Source organism: Nicotiana tabacum, chromosome 12 (genome assembly GCF_000715075.1).
Source record: "Nicotiana tabacum cultivar K326 chromosome 12, ASM71507v2, whole genome shotgun sequence".
Classification (NCBI taxonomy): domain Eukaryota; kingdom Viridiplantae; phylum Streptophyta; class Magnoliopsida; order Solanales; family Solanaceae; genus Nicotiana; species Nicotiana tabacum.
In genome coordinates this window covers 129557139-129573719 of record NC_134091.1, presented here as the reverse complement: position 1 = coordinate 129573719, position 16581 = coordinate 129557139, and the positions used below count along the sequence as shown (strand labels likewise).

General features: G+C 42.4%; 2 protein-coding genes across 2 annotated transcripts; one reads left to right on the top strand and one right to left on the bottom strand.

Moving 5' to 3' along the window:
• Positions 1-10486: 10486 nt before the first annotated feature.
• On the bottom strand, positions 10487-12410 carry LOC107781328 (pentatricopeptide repeat-containing protein At2g13420, mitochondrial-like). Its single transcript, XM_016602016.2, has one exon. The coding sequence runs from the start codon at positions 12265-12267 to the stop codon at positions 10693-10695; it is 1575 nt and encodes a 524-aa protein (XP_016457502.2). The 5' UTR covers positions 12268-12410; the 3' UTR covers positions 10487-10692.
• A 1067-nt stretch (positions 12411-13477) lies between these two features.
• On the top strand, positions 13478-15400 carry LOC107781333 (CASP-like protein 2A1). Its single transcript, XM_016602022.2, has 3 exons — positions 13478-13720; positions 14606-14723; positions 14819-15400. Exons 1-3 carry the CDS (start codon positions 13542-13544, stop codon positions 15089-15091), a joined length of 570 nt encoding a protein of 189 aa, XP_016457508.2. The 5' UTR covers positions 13478-13541; the 3' UTR covers positions 15092-15400.
• Positions 15401-16581: the final 1181 nt, after the last annotated feature.

The window sequence follows — 16581 nt, the reverse complement described above, 5'->3', positions numbered from 1 at the left end:
GACCCTCTCGAAAGGAGCTATGATCTGGTACCACAATTTACCGCCGAATTCCATCGATTCTTTTGCCATGTTAGCAGATTCATTCGTAAAGGCACATGCTGGTGCCATAAAGGTTGCAACGAGAAAATCAGACCTCTTCAAAGTAAAGCAAAGGCAGGGTGAAATGCTAAGGGAATTCATATCCCGATTTCAAATGGAACGCATGGAATTACCCCCGGTCACAGACGACTGGGCCGTACAAGCCTTCACCCAAGGGTTGAACGAGCTAAGTTCGACATCATCACATCGGCTGAAACAAAATTTGATCGAGTATCCAGCAGTAACTTGAGCAGATGTGCACAACCGATATCAATCAAAAATTAGGGTCGAGGATGATCAGTCGGGAGCCCCGTACGGACCCGTTCATCAGAACAGGACAGTTATTAATCAAAAGCAGATCGACAGAGAACAAAGGTCGAACAGAGATCGATATCGACCATACGTCACAGATCGGGTGAACAACGGTTCAGCACGCAACGCAGTTCGGAACAATCGAAGGATTTATCGAGGACAAAATTCTCAGGGGCTTATGAGTAAGAGCGGCTTCGATAAATATGCCGATCCTATAGAAGCACCTCGATTATCAGAATATAACTTCAGCGTTGGTGCATCTGCTCTCGTGTCTGCCATCGGACGCATCAAAGATGCTAAATGGCCTCAACCAATGCAGACTGATCTTGCCCGAAGAAATCCCAATCAAACGTGCAAATATCATAGTACCCATGGCCACAGAACGGAAGATTGCAAGCAACTAAGAGATGAAATAGCTCGCTTATTTAACAAAGGGCACCTTCGGGAGTTTCTGAGTGATAGGGCAAAGAGCCATTTTAGAAGTAAGGATTTCAGCAAGCAAAACGAGCAAGAAGAACCGCAACACGTCATCCACATGATCATCGGCGGCATTGATACCCCTCGGGGACCAATGCTTAAACACACTAAAACATCGATGGTGAGGGAAAAGCAATCTCGGACTCAAGATTACGCACCCATTAGGACTCTGTCCTTTGATGATGAAGATACAGAAGGGATCATCCAACCTCACAACGACACACTGATAATATCTATACTCGTGAATAAAACTAAAATTAAGCGTGTGTTAATCGATCCAGGTAGCTCGGCCAACATCATCCGATTGAAGGTAGTGGAGCAGCTCGGCCTACAGGATCAGATTGTACCCGCAACTCTGGTCCTAAACGGGTTCAATATGGCATGCGACACCACCAAAGGTGAGATAGTCCTACCAATAAACGTGGCTGTAACCATCCAGGAAACAAAGTTTCACGTGATCGAAGGCGATATGAGATATAACGCCCTTTTCGGAAGGCCATGGATCCACAACATGAGAGCTGTGCCTTCGTCCCTACACCAGGCCCTCAAATTCCCGACGTCGGGATGTGTCAAAATGGTGTACGGAGAATAACCAGCCGCGAAAGAAATGTTCGTCGTCGACGAAGCTAAACCAGTGTCCTCACTTTCGCCGATAAAAGGATCGGGCCCGGAAGGAGAACGGGACACCAAATAGCAATCACAGACATCGGCTTCAACCTAGCCAGACAACCAGAAAATCGAAGAGGATGGTGATCAAAGGGTCCCTCGATCTTTCGTGATTCCCGATGACTCCGACGCCACAAAATCGACGATCGAGGAGCTAGAGCAAGTCATATTAATCGAGCACCGGCCCGAGCGAAAGGTATACATGGGAACGGGGTTGAGCCCTCAACTCAGGAAGAAACTCATTCAATTTCTTATCGATAACATCGATTGTTTTTCCTGGTCCCATTTAGATATAACAGGGATCCCTCCGGACATAACGACACATCAGCTAAGTTTAGACCCCAGGTTCAGACCGGTGAAGCAAAAGAGAAGACCCCAGTCCGATAGAAAGCACGCATTCATAAAGGACGAGGTAACCAAGCTTCTCAAAGTAGGGTCCATTCGGGAGGTGAAATATCCCGAATGGTTAGCCAACGTAGTTGTAGTCCCTAAAAAGGGGACAAACTTAGAATGTGCGTGGACTATAAGGATTTGAACAAAGCATGCCCCAAAGATTCCTTTCCGCTGCCCAATATCGATCGCATGATCGATGCCACGGCCGGCCACGAGATCCTCACTTTTCTAGATGCCTATTCCGGGTATAATCAAATCCAGATGAACCCGGAGGACCAGGAAAAGACTTCATTTGTCACCAAATATGGAACATATTGTTATAATGTGATGCCCTTCGGGCTAAAAAATGCAGGGGCTACTTACCAACGCCTAGTAAATAAAATATTCGAAGAACAAATAGGAAAATCAATGGAAGTTTATATTGATGACATGTTAGTTAAGTCCCTGCGCGCAGAGGACCATTTAATTCATTTGTAGGAAACGTTCGAGATTTTAAGGAAATACAACATGAAGCTCAACCCCGAGAAATGTGCTTTCGGGGTCGGTTCGGGCAAGTTCCTCGGCTTCATGGTATCACATCGGGGAATAGAGATTAACCCCGATAAAATCAAGGCCATCGAAGACATCGTCGTTGTGGACAGCATGGAGGCCGTACAAAGGCTAACGGGTCGAATTGCAGCCTTAAGCCGGTTTATCTCAAGATCATCTGATCGAAGTCATAAATTTTTCTCTCTACTCAAAAAGAAGAATGATTTTTCTTGGACCTCGGAGTGCCAACAAGCATTAGAAGAACTAAAGCGATATCTATGAAGCGCACCACTACTTCACACTCCAAAAATAGACGAGAAACTTTGTTTGTACTTGGCAGAATCGGAAGTCACCGTAAGCGGTGTCCTAGTTCGAGAAGAGCAAGGTATGCAATTCCCCGTTTATTATACGAGTCGAACCTTAGGAGAGGCGGAAACTAGATATCCGCTCCTAGAAAAATTGGCACTTGCACTGATAAGCGCCTCAAGAAAGTTAAGGTCGTACTTTCAATGTCATCCCATATGTGTATTGTCCACTTACCCGCTTCATAATATTTTACACAAACCCGAGTTATCAGGCCAACTGGCCAAATGGGCCGTCGAACTCAGTGGGTACGATATCGAATATCGACCCTGTACGGCCGTCAAGTCTCAAATTGTAGCAGACTTCGTGGCCGATTTCACACCAGCCCTTGTACCTGAAGTCGAAAAGGAACTATTGAAATCAGGTACATCATCAGGGGTATGGAACATTTTTACGGACGGGGCTTCGAACGTAAAAGGGTCTAGGCTGGGCATAGTTTTGAAACCACCCACGGGTAGCACTATTAGGCAATCTATTAAAACTATCAGGTTGACTAACAACGAGGCCGAGTATGAAGCCATGATTGCAGGTCTCGAGCTAGCTAGAAACTTGGGAGCAGAAGTCATTGAAGCCAATTGCGACTCCTTGCTGGTGGTGAGTCAAGTAAACAAAACCTTCGAAGTTCGAGAAGGTAGGATGCAAAGGTAATTAGATAAACTGCTTATCACTTTGCGCCATTTCAAACAATGGACTTTATGGCATGTACCACGGGAACAGAATAATGAGGTCGATGCGCTTGCGAATTTGGGGTCGTCGGTCGAGGTAGATGATACGGGCTCGGGGAATGTTGTTCAACTTTCGAGATCGGTAATCGAAGAAGGTCACGCCGAAATAAATTCTACAAGCTTAACCTGGGATTGGAGAAACAAGTATATTGAATACTTGAAAAGCGAAAAACTCCCATCGGACTCTAAAGATTCCAGAACCCTACGGACCAAAGCTGCTCGATTCACGTTGGCTTCGGACGGAACGCTGTACCGAAGAACGTTCGATGGACCGTTAGCGGTATGCTTGGGTTCGGGGGATGTCGATTACGTCCTACAGGAAGTGCATGAGGGTACTTGCGGGAATCACTCTGGAGCCGATACATTAGTCCGAAAAATAATCAGAGCAGGGTATTATTGGATCGATATGGGCAAAGATACAAAGGAATTTGTTCGTAAATGTGACAAATGTCAAAGGTTCACACCGATGATCCACCAGCCCGGAGAGAAACTCCACTCAGTCCTATCCCCATGGCCATTCATGAAATGGGGAATGGATATCGTCGGCCCTCTGTCATCGACCCCAGGTAAAGCCAAATTTATTTTGTTTATGACTGACTATTTTTCTAAATGGGTTGAAGAGCAGGCGTTCGAGAAAATAAGAGAGAAAGAAGTTATAGACTTTATTTGGGATCATATCATATACCGGTTCGGGATACCCGCCGAAATAGTATGTGACAATGGAAAACAATTCGTTGGTGGCAAAGTAACAAGATTCCTCGAAGACCACAAGATAATAAGGATACTGTCGACGCCATACCACCCCAGTGGGAATGGGCAGGCCGAATCAACAAACAAAACTGTCATTCAAAACTTAAAGAAGAGGTTGAACGATGCTAAAGGGAGATGGAGAGAAATCCTGCCCGAAGTCCTTTGGGCATATCGGACAACGTCAAAATCCAGTACGGGGGCAACCCCGTTCTCCTTAGTATATGGATCTGAAGCATTGATACCAGTCGAGGTTGGTGAACCCAGTGCCAGATTTTGATTCGCGATGGAAGAATTAAATAACGAGGCTATGAATACAAGCCTCGAACTATCGGACGAAAGACGAGAAGCTGCTCTCGTCCGAATGGCAGCCCAAAAGCAGCGAATCGAAAGATATTATAATCGAAGAACCAAGCTCCGCCATTTCAAGCCTGGGGACTTAGTGTTGAGAAATATTACCATCAATACCCGAAATCCGAATGAAGGGAAGCTAGGACTGAATTGGGAAGGACCATATCAGGTACTCGAGGACATCGGAAAGGGGTCGTACAGGATCGGCGTTACAAACGGCAAACAGCTATCAAGCAGCTGGAATGTATCACATCTAAAACGGTACTATTGCTAAGGTACAACCTTTCCATATTCGTTTATATCTCAAAACTGACCCCTGCAGAAGTCCAAACAAGGGACGGATCTCTCGCTAGAAAGCACGCGTTGCACTCTTTTTCCCTTAGATCGGTTTTATCCCAAATGAATTTTTTGGCAAGGTTTTTAATGAGGCAACCATTGGTCGTGCAGCACTTATGACAATATCCGGGGTCCCGCAAGAAAGTTATTTCACAGCAACAGGGTCCCAATAGGAAAAACTGTAAAGAGCCAAATGGTCGAAGCGAACCATGCTCATATAGATTGGCCCGAACTATGCGAAGAAAGTTCTCTTTTTTATCGGCATCTTATATCCAATGAAGATTCCTCTATTTTGAGATTTATTGTGCAATCAGAATTAAGATACAATTCGACCATTAAGCCTACGGGCTACATTACTTCGAGTTCGAATCATTCATTCGACCAAGCCTGCGGGCTATTTTTATTTCGAGCTCGAGCAAACACTCACTCGACCATTAAGCCTACGGGCTACATTACTTCGAGTTCGAATCATTCACTCGACCAAGCCTACGGGCTATTTTTATTTTGAGTTCGAATCATTCACTCGACCATTAAGCCTACGGGCTACATTACTTCGAGTTCGAATCATTCACTCGACCAAGCCTACGGGCTATTTTTATTTTGAGTTCGAGCAAACACTCACTCGACCATTAAGCCTACGAGCTACATTACTTCGAGTTCGAATCATTCACTCGACCAAGCCTACGGGCTATTTTTACTTCGAGTTCGAGCGAACACTCACTCGACTATTAAGCCTACGGGCTACATTACTTCGAGTTCGAATCATTCAGTCGACCAAGCCTACGGGCTATTTTTATTTCGAGTTCGAATCATTCACTCGACCAAGCCTACGGGCTATTTTTATTTCGAGTTCGAGCAAACACTCACTCGACCGTTAAGCCTACTGGCTACATTAATTCGAGTTTGAATCATTCACTCGACTAAGCCTACGGGCTACATTAATTCGAGTTCGAATCATTCACTCGACTAAGCCTACGGGCTACATTTTCGAGTCCGAGCAAACACTCGCTCGACCATTATGCCCACGGGCTATATTTCTTCAAGATCGAATCATTGACAACTAATACACCTAAAGGGCTACATTGCCCCAAGTTTGAGTAAACGCTCGCTCGGTTACAGAGGCTACGAGGTCCAAATTTGATTAAGTTGTTTAAAACATTGTGGAAACATTCATAAGGCAAATAAAGTCCTCGCAAGACAGGAAACAAAAACAGAAGCAAATCGGCGAAGGGGGAGATATGTCTATACACAAATTTATCTGCATGGGTGATTACAACGTAAAAACTAAGAACTAAATTTCTCGATCGGGAGCGGTCTCTTCTTCATCAGGTCCCCCCCCCATTTTCGGATCCGCTCTTGCTCCCATCGTCGTCGTCATCACCATCAGAAACCAGAGCTTCAGCATCAGCTTCGAGTTCTTTTGCCCTTTTTATCTCTTCCGCGAGATCGAAGCCGCGAGCATGAATCTCCTCGAGAGTTTCCCTTATGGATCGGCACTTAGCAAGTTCGGCGACCCAATGCACTCGACTATCGGCGGATTTGGCTGCCTCTCTTGCCTGGACTTGGGCAGCTTCAGCATCGGCCTGATAGACGGCCACGAGCGCATCCGCATCGGCCTTTGCTTTTTCATCATCGGATTCGGCCTTGGCGAGTACAGAGGCCAACCGAGCCTCAAGATCCTCAATTCTTCTTGCTTGAACCAGGCCTTTTTCCTTCATTTTCTGAAGTTGGGTTTCGGACGACGATAACTGGGCTCGAGCAGTCTCTTTTTCTGCAGCAAAGCGATCCATACCTTCTTTCCACCGCAAGGACTCCATCCTTATCACGTCGACCTCCTCACGAAGCTTCCCGATCATCTCGATTTTTTGCTGCAGCTGTGAGACCGAAATGTTAGCTATCGTTCCGGTATCAAGCCCATAGGCTTTCAAAAGCATCATTACCTGCTCAGACAAATCATTTTGATCTCGATAAGCCTTGGCCAGCTCAGCCCGAAGGTCTTTTATTTCCTCCTCTCTCTGCCCTAAGGAAAGTCTAAGGGAGTTCCTCTCGTCAATAGCGCGGTGCAGGTCGGCCGCGTATCGATGCACCTCATTCTGGGAACGAGAACATTGTTCTCGATGGACTGTCGCTGCCTACAAAGAAACAAGAAGCGAAGTTAATGAAAAACGAACATAAAGACAGTACCGACAAAATAATTTTAAAGGCTCACCTGATTCAAAGTCTGCCGCAATCCGTGAAAAAGATCTGATTCATCACCGACACCGGCAATGTCCTCGATACCAGTAAACAGGTCACGAAATGGATCTTCTTCATCGTGAGGCCTGTCTAGATCGAGGGCTCCCAGAGCTTGAGCTTCCCGAATCACCCCTACGGAAAATGCGGGAAAGGTAGGCGAATCCTCGATCGCTGCTGCCCCAAATGACTCGCTTGGAGCGTTCCCCTCGGCTCGGAGGGGTTCGAAGGGCTCTTCGATTGTAACCCCTGCCGGTTGACTTTGATGAGAGGCTTCTTCGACATCCGATAGTTCGGGGACTCTACCTGAATCTTTCTCCGGTATATCTTCAGTTCGAGGCGGAGCCTCATAGAGCATCATCGATCCAGTCGGCGACGGGGCATCGGTGGCTCTCTTCGTTCGGACCGCCAGCGCGGATTCATTGTCTTCTTCTTCTTCTTCTTCTTCATCTTCATACCTTAGACGCAAAACGGATTCCACGGTCAAAGGAATGACATTCTTGTTCGGCTTACGAGCCGTCCTTTTCTTCGGTTTTGGATATTTGGGAACCGAGGCTCTCTTCCTTTTATTTTCCTTCACCGGCTTTGGGACAGAGGTCGAAACATCCTCCTCATTGGACAGATGCCTCAAGACCGTGTCTTTACCCAAAACTGCATATGGGAAACCTTATAAAAAATATTTTGAGAAACGCCTCGTCCGGATCATCAGAGTCCGAGAAATGAGCTTACCGTGATTTTTGGCCTCCCACCGACCCTTTGACAAATCACGCCATGAGCGCTCGGCGTATGTGGAGGTCGAAACAAGAGCCCGTATCCAGCTCTTGAGATCGGGAACCGCTCCGGGCATCTAGGGAACTGCTACATCACAAAAGGAGGAGTGTCGATAAGAGAATAAATGGAAGAACAAAATAGAAGCAACAGCAAGATCACACTTACGTTTCATATTCCACTCCTCGGGAACGAGCATCTTTTCAGTCGGGATCAGGTCCGAAGTCCTTACTCGAACGAACCTGCCCATCCAACCCCGGTCCCTGTCCTCGTCAATACTCGAGAACAGAGCCTTGGTAGCCCGACGCTGGAGTTTTATTAACCCTCCTCGAAAAAGTCGGGGAGGGTACAACCGGATAAGATGATCGAGGGTGAACGACATCCCCTCGATTTTGCTCACAAAATATCGGATCAGGATAACGATCCGCCACAAAGAAGGATGGACCTGGCCTAGGGTTACCTGATATTGTCGACAGAAGTCAATAATGACGGAATCGAGGGGACCCAAAGTGAAAGGGTAAGTCTATACGTTCAAAAACCCTTTCACGTAAGAAGTGATATCTACGTCAGGGGTAGGTATTATTACTTCTTTTTCACCCAATTGCAATCCTTCTTTAACAGATCGAGGTGCTTCTCGGTTATCGAACACATGTACCTCGATACCGGCTCACACCGGCCAGGGACCGATGAACCTTTATCAACCTTAAAATCTGAAGTAAGGACGCATACCCCGGGAACACACTCCTCAGGTCATGGTTCTACCGGTGCCTCATCGGCGACACACTGTGAAGATGAAGCCTTCTCTTTCTAAGGAATGGTTTGAGATGTTTTCGCCATTTTTGAATTCAAAAGTAAGGAATAGAAGAAAGTGACAGAGATTTGGTAAAATTGAAGAGGGGTTTTTTCGGAAAGAAATCACAGCTTTACTGGTAAGTTGGAGAGTACGAAGAAGAACTTGGAAAATTTTGGAAGATAGAAGATGTAAAAATGGTAAAAGATAAAAGTAAGGGTTATTTATAGGTTCAAACGATGGCGGTTCAGTATCAGCAGTGGCCGACCACCGCCTGACATGCATTAAATGCCTTGAAAGACTAAACCGACGGGACAGCTACCAGATGCGTCATGATTGAACCCGATGGAAATGACAAGATATAATCTGATCGAGCTGTTGAAAATCATATCGTTTCTCGCCATATTCTTTCTGAGAAACGAGGGGATTATCTGTATACGGTCGAAATAGATTTCAGCCTTGGCATGTCCGGTATGGTTCGAAGGGTGATGTATCGAAGTAAGATCCCGAATGGGGGACGAACTAACCTCGAACCCGGGGAGGCCGGTCCGTGTCGAGATCGATATCATAATCAAACTCGAACAAGAATCGAACCATGACGCAGGGTAGACCTATCGTGCTGATAATCCAAAGACCAACCAACACTGACCTGGAATCAATTCGAGGGCTCGAACCAAGATCACAAGTTCAAGCCGAAATCAAGCTCGAACCAAAATCGAGGATTCTAAGCGAGATCGAGCTCGCAGACAAAAGCCGTTGCAATCCCACTAGAGGGAATCTTGGCAGAAATTATGGAAAAGCTGACTTATCATGGGTCTCCCACTGAATGTTTATTTTATTATGCTTGGAGCCGAATCCCTCCACTATAAAAGGGCTTGGTTATCATTTCTGTAGCACAAGTTCTTCGGAGACTTACATTGTAATAAAAGTATTATATTCTTCTACAGTAAAGAATCGCTCTTCCAGTTTCTTAGATTGATTCTATTTGTCGAATCCTAAGGTTCACTGTTCTTGATAACCTTATCTAGATTGCATTCTCTCCAATCTACATTTATATTTTATTTATCCTTGCATTTTGTATCAAGTTACGCCACATATCCTCGGAACTGCGTATAAATTCAACTCTATCTATTTTTCGGGTAAACACACATGTATTCCAGCTGTCTAAGAGAGAGGAAAAACATAAATAGTGTATTTCATGTCTTATTTCATGCCTCAATTATAGTATATACCATAAAATACTTATTTTGCTATAAAATATAAAAAGTAGCTATAGAAAATAATATTTGAAAATGATTTTGGTTTATGATAAATAAGGTGTATACCTTTACTATAGTAGGTAAAATTTCCTTATTTTTCACAGTTGAATTACTCAATTTAAGCAAAAATATGCTTACTGACACAAAACTTCGGGCTTGTTTCATTTTTTTTAAACAACCATCAAACAGTCAATCCAAATACGACATGTTTAAAATGTGTCGAAAACAGCACGCTAGGGTGTGGCCTAGGGGTTGAAGTGGGTTAAAACTACGGAAATCAAAAGTTCAAATTCCGGAAAAGGCGAAAAGTTTTGATGATTTTTTTTCCATCTGCTTACATGTGCTTGTGGGCGAGAGCGGGTAATAGTCCTAACATTTTGAATGAGTAATGGTAAGTAGCTCCCGGTGAATCAAGACATACCCAGGGACGGATGGAGTGCCGGGTTCAACTGAACTCAATATTTTCGACGTGGAGCATACATTTAGGTGTAAAAATCCATCAAAACTACAAAAACTAATAAATATGAATCAATAACTTTAAAAATACAATGGGTTCAATGCTAAGAATATTAGAGATCGAACCCATAGAGTTCAAATCTTAAATCCGCCTTTGGACATACCGGTTAGCTCTTTAGCTTGACATCAGCCCTTTCAAGACTTGATCAGATCACCTTCTATAAGGCTTGAGGTGATAATTTTCGAATTCTGAACCAAAAGTTATTGTTTCCTCATCAAGCCTTTTCTTTAACCTTCTCCAGGTTCTCAACATATTGGATTGTATTAAGCCTCTATAAAGTGTCTCAAAGGTCACCTTGTGCGGCAGAAATCCTTTTTCTATCATTTCCATAAAGAATTCGCAGGCCGTTTTCCATTTTTGTTTCTCGCAAAATCCATGAACCAACAATGTATATGAATCCAAATCAGGCCCTGCTCCAGACGCCTTCATATCTTCCCAAATATCTCTGGCCAGCCCTATTCGGCCCAATTTCAATAACAACAACAACGACCCAATAAAGTCCCACAAAGTGGGGTCTGAGAGGGAACCCTGCTTCATTTTCTCGTATAACCTCAATGCACCATCGACATCCTTCCTCCCTTTGTACTCTTTAAAGAAGCAATTGTAAGTTGCGGATGTGGGAGTCACTCCATTAGAAACCATTTGCTCGAGTAAAAGCTCAGCATCTTCAATCCTACCACAAGAGCAGAGGCACTTGATGACTGAGCTATATGTCACAATATTCGGGCATATCCCTTTGCGCCTCATAATCCTTAATTTATCAAGTAATAACTCCGGCTTATGAGCCCGGCTATAGACATGAAGGAGTACAGAATAGCTGGTCACATCCGGTTCCACACCTCGTTCAGTCATTTCATCAAACACCTTCTCTGCTTCCCTAATTACCTGCTCAAATCTTCCCTCAGGATGCAAACTCGCTCTCCTGCAAATCCCATTCAACAACACATTGTAACTCACCACGTTCGGATGAATTCCCTTCTCCAACATCTCTTCTAGAAACCTCCTAGCCATATCTATATTCTTCACCTTACACCAACCATATATGAGAATGGTATAAATCTTACAATTGAGCTCCAATCTCCACTTCTCCTTATTGAACACTTGAGTAGCCACTTTAACATATCCATATTTACAAAGAGTATCAAGAAGATAACAAAAATACGACTTCCACACTTGCTCTTCACTTTCTTCATCTATAAATATATGGATTTCACTGAATGCCCGAATGGCTTGACGGGTCAAACCAGCAGAAATAAGCCTACGGATCAACAAATAGAAAGTAGTGAAGTTGGGTTTAATGCATTTCTGTTCCATTAGGATAATAATCTGCCACGCAACATCGAACTGGTGGACTTTGCATAGAATGTCGATGAGGAGATTCAAAGTGTTGGAGTCGAGGGAGTAACTGGGATGTGACTGGGAATACTGGAAAAAGGAGAGGGCAATTTTGGAAGAGTTTTTTAGGCGGAGGAGGGTTTGATGGACAAGGAAAGGGGTGAGAGAAATTCCGTGGAGCTGAAGAGAAGATTCCATGGCGTGAAATGGATTGTGGTGTTGGACGAGCACTTGGGAAATCAAGTCGGCGTCGTTTGAGGGTTCCAATTGCGGCAGTGACGGCGGCCGTTGATTCACTTCTGAACAACACAAGAAGCGGAGGAAATGGAGACAAGCGAATAGGGTTTTGGTTTTGGTTTTGGAGAAGAAGAGAGAACGGGCTTGTTTCATTTTGATCGCTGTAAAATTAACTGACGGATAGTGTGAGGTTCGAAACTCAGTGGCTAATGAGTCTCTCCTCTATCCCTTTTTACTTAAATACAATATTAGATTTATGTCTTTGTCACGTATCGAACCCATAACTTATGTTTAACCTGTACATCACGCGTTGTAATTTTACCACAGGATCAAAGCCGTTGGCCTCTATTATGAAACTAAATTTGAGCTTAATTACCTTATATTCAGATTTCGGGGAGGATTTATAGCCCCAATCATGGGTACGTGAAGTCTCACCGTCAACCTAAGTTTTTTATATACGTATTTTTTAGAAAAAAGTCTAATATAATTTGTTGACATCCATGCTCCAAAAAGATTGAATGGTGCACTTGGTTGAATATTGAGTTGTTTATCCTGAGGGAGAGGGATCGATTTCCACTTAATATTTTTTTTTCCTATTCTTTTTAATGGTGCATCCATATTCAAGAAATCCTAGATTCGGCTGCTCATTTGTCAATAGAAATTGGGATAAAGCTTAGGGGTATGACATACTTTCTCTAGCCTACTTTATTTCTCTTTTTTTTTGTGGCTATTTTTACACATAATAAGGAATCCAACTTCTAGCATTAATTAACAATGAAATTGACCATATTAATCCTTACTATCTATTTAATTTGTTCACTGAAATATAACATATGCTTCAAGACTCTTTACTCCAAGGGTAACTTTGAAAAAAAAGAAATTAACTCTTCTTGATAACTGAAAAAATCAAATATTGTGATCACAAAAAAATCAAAATGACAGTGGATGACTGAGGAAGTATACTAATTTTTTATTAGAAAACCAAGTTCATATCAGTTTTATTTCCACCTGTTTTCTATCATATTCTTTCCCAAGGAGAAAATTTACTGATTGCAGCAAATTATAGCAGTTCTCTGCCATATCTCCAAGAAACAAAGATTTATATCTTTAATGTTCTCCATAAATGCATTAATTGGAGGATCTAAAGGGCAAACTGGCTCTTATTGTTGTCATTATGAAAAAAAAGATTTCTATATATGTTCTCCATAATGCATAGTTATACCAATGATGAGGTTGCCTTAATTTGTTGCATAGAAATGTGTGACAAGTTTTGATGTGCATTAAATGCCAAATTACCCAACTTTTTATCTAAGCTCATTATTAATAAGTAGGGGCATATCTCCCTCTCACTTTCTCCATTGCCATTATCTTTGGTTAAGTGTAGATAGGGGCGGAGCTACAATGTTAGTTACGAGTTCGATACTTTAATGAGGTCACCACAAGGCCTAGAGGATGAAAATGGAAGCAATAGCAGCATGCAAAGAGCTGAGACAATGCTGCGACTGCTGCCCATGGCACTATGTGTAGTGGCTCTTGTAATCATGCTCAAGAACTCCCAAACCAATGACTTTGGTTCCCTTTCTTACTCTGATCTAGGAATCTTCAGGTAACTATTTCCCTATAATTTTAAGTTTTATGCGGGGCAACCTGGTGTACTAAACTCCCACTATGCGTAGGGCGCGGGAAAGGACTGGACTACAATGGTCTATTGTACGCAGTCTTACCCTGCATTTTTACAAGAGGTTGTTTCCACGGCTCGAACCCGTGATCTCCTGGTCATATGTCAGCAACTTTACCAGTTACGCCAAGGCTCCCTTTCATGATAAGCAATATCGTAGTCACCTTAGTTTTACTAGAAAATTACGTTGTGTAGCTAGATCAAAAATTTTTTATGTATATATGTTATATGTGGAATCCAATTAGCTTATTCGTGTGTTTATTTCTTTATATTTTAACACCCCTCAGTAAATTCTTGACTGCGCCACTAATGATAGCATGATTAGACCGGCGAACTTGGTAAATTAGTAAATAAACTATAAAAGGTTAAACTACAACGATCATGTAAATAAATTTTTATACTGCAAGTGTATACACACGCACATTATCTATTCCTCATCTGTATATGTAAAATCATCTTACTTCTGAATTTTCATATACTTTCTTGAGATGGCTATTAGCCTTTTTTCATGTTCTATATATCCCAATGGAAATTCTTTCTTGTTATAAAAAAGTCTGAAATTTGGCTAAAATTGAACCAATAGTTGGTTTCCAACTTGTATAATGTTATCAGAGGAGGAGCCATGATTTGAACTTTATGGGTTCTAAATTCTATGATATCTGGGTTCGGAATTTTATTTTTGTATATATTTAGTGAAATTCTTAATAGAAATATAGAGTTTGGACAAAAGTTACTGAGTTCGACTAAACCTGTACTTCAGCCTCTAGCTCCACCCCTGAAGCTATGTGGGTGAAATCTTTGAATCTGCTGCAGGTACCTTGTACATGCAAATGGAATTGGTGCAGCTTATTCCCTTCTATCAGCTATAGTAGTAGCCGTTCCTCGTCCTACAACTATGCCTAAAGCCTGGACATTCTTCCTCCTTGAACAGGTTCTTTTCCCATTTATAAGTACAACAAACGTCGATCTTATTTAAGTTTTAAAAAGCGTTCCTATACTGACAGTGTAAAACAATTTTACTTGTAGATCTTGACATACGTAATATTGGCTGCTGGAGCTGCATCGACTGAGGTGGTTTATTTGGCGTATAAAGGCGATACGGCTGTTACATGGAGTGAAACATGCGGTTCATTCGGAGGTTTCTGCAGAAAGGCAACAGAATCTGTGGCCATTACATTTATTGTAGGCCTTTGTTATGTAGGGATTTCTCGGATTTCATCTTACAGACTTTTCAGCAAATATGATGCACCAATTGGGGACTATAAGAACAAGGGAGGAATTGAAATAGCTACTTATTGAGATGAATATTGGATGGATCCATTGTATGGGTAGCTAACTGAGCACTTTCTAATTTTTGGTTGCACTGCCCTATCTATACTGCAGAATGTAATAAACATTGACCTAAACGTGTTGCTTCAATTCAATATCATTTGTCATCCTCTCTATTTGCTGACTTATTAAACCTTGTCTCGTTCACGCAGAGATCAGAGAAGGGCCGCACCCCAAGAGGTGTGATGTCATTACTCGAACCCGTAACCCATAGGTCACACGAAAACAGTTTTACCGCTACTGCATCACTGCATATGGGTGCTCCCCAAAAGCTAGCTGTTACCAAGCGGTAAACTATATTAACTCGGCACATTTCAAATCAGATTCTATAACCTATGGACCTTAAACCTACCTATTTACAACCAAGTTTTATCTTAGCAAATAATGTATATCACGTTATGTCTCAATTTCAAGTAAACAAGCATCAGTTATATGTATTCTCACATAATCTAATATTACATAAAATAAAAAGGCACTAGAAATTCTCTATAATATCTAATTCACGAGAGGATTTATTTATGGGAAGAAGGAAAAAAGGGAAGACAAGAGAAAGGGAGAGATGAAACAGATCTTTACTGAAACTTCTGCTATGTATGTATGTACCTTTAGTGAAGTAGTCAGTTAGCTTAGGCAGCATCAAGATTGAGTAGGGCTATGAGCAAAGTTGCAACTGCAGTTCCATACTAATTTTGGACTAAAGAAAAGTAGTAGTACAAAGCATATACTAAACCTTACTTGAGAGCAAACTAACCAATATGCAAATAAAATGAAAATTCACATTCACAAGGAAACACAAAGTTACGAAGGTTTTAATATACCAAATGTTGCACAAGATCTTGTTTTAAATTTGAGCTTTCCACATGACACAACAGTGAGTTTACATTGAACTTGCCAATGCGCCCACAAAGAAAGCCCACGCTGAAAGGTAACAACACAAAATGACCACACGAGAAAAGCACCGTAGCTAATAGCTATTACATGCTAAATTTGTACTTCCATAGGAAAAGGGCTCGCTGCCTTTCTTAATCAATTGCGTATTGACGCTGAATTGGTTTCAAGCATCACCGAGCTTCATACTGCACAACTGCACCAAAACACTATAGCCTTAGTACAGACGAGACAGTATTTACATCCTGATTTATTGTAACACTGTTAATAAGACCTGGAAACCTTGTACTGAATAATGGTTCATTTAACTTTAGAATCTCCAGATTTACAAACAAGAAAAGCATGTATAAGCACATCAATTAAACAATCTTAGGACTAGAACTCCCAAATTTATCTTTCTGATCTTCCGGGCTATCACAGTTGCTATCAACCAAAAAATGAAATTGCAAATCACAATCCAGTGGAGGACTTGGAGCACATCAGTGGATGCGGGATCACCTGCTACCTTTAGGAAGAGTTGAACGATTTTAAATTACACATGTTTACACTTAATACTAAATCCAAATCTATTG

Excerpts from the sequence above, each read along its gene's own strand:
- LOC107781328 (XM_016602016.2), bottom strand. The coding sequence starts at position 12,267 with ATGAAACAAGCCCGTTCTCTCTTCTTCTCCAAAACCAAAACCAAAACC.
- LOC107781333 (XM_016602022.2), top strand. The coding sequence starts at position 13,542 with ATGAGGTCACCACAAGGCCTAGAGGATGAAAATGGAAGCAATAGCAGC. Across the intron at positions 13,721-14,605 it reads TCTGATCTAGGAATCTTCAG|GTACCTTGTACATGCAAATG; the intron begins GTAACTATTTCC and ends AATCTGCTGCAG. Across the intron at positions 14,724-14,818 it reads CATTCTTCCTCCTTGAACAG|ATCTTGACATACGTAATATT; the intron begins GTTCTTTTCCCA and ends TTTTACTTGTAG.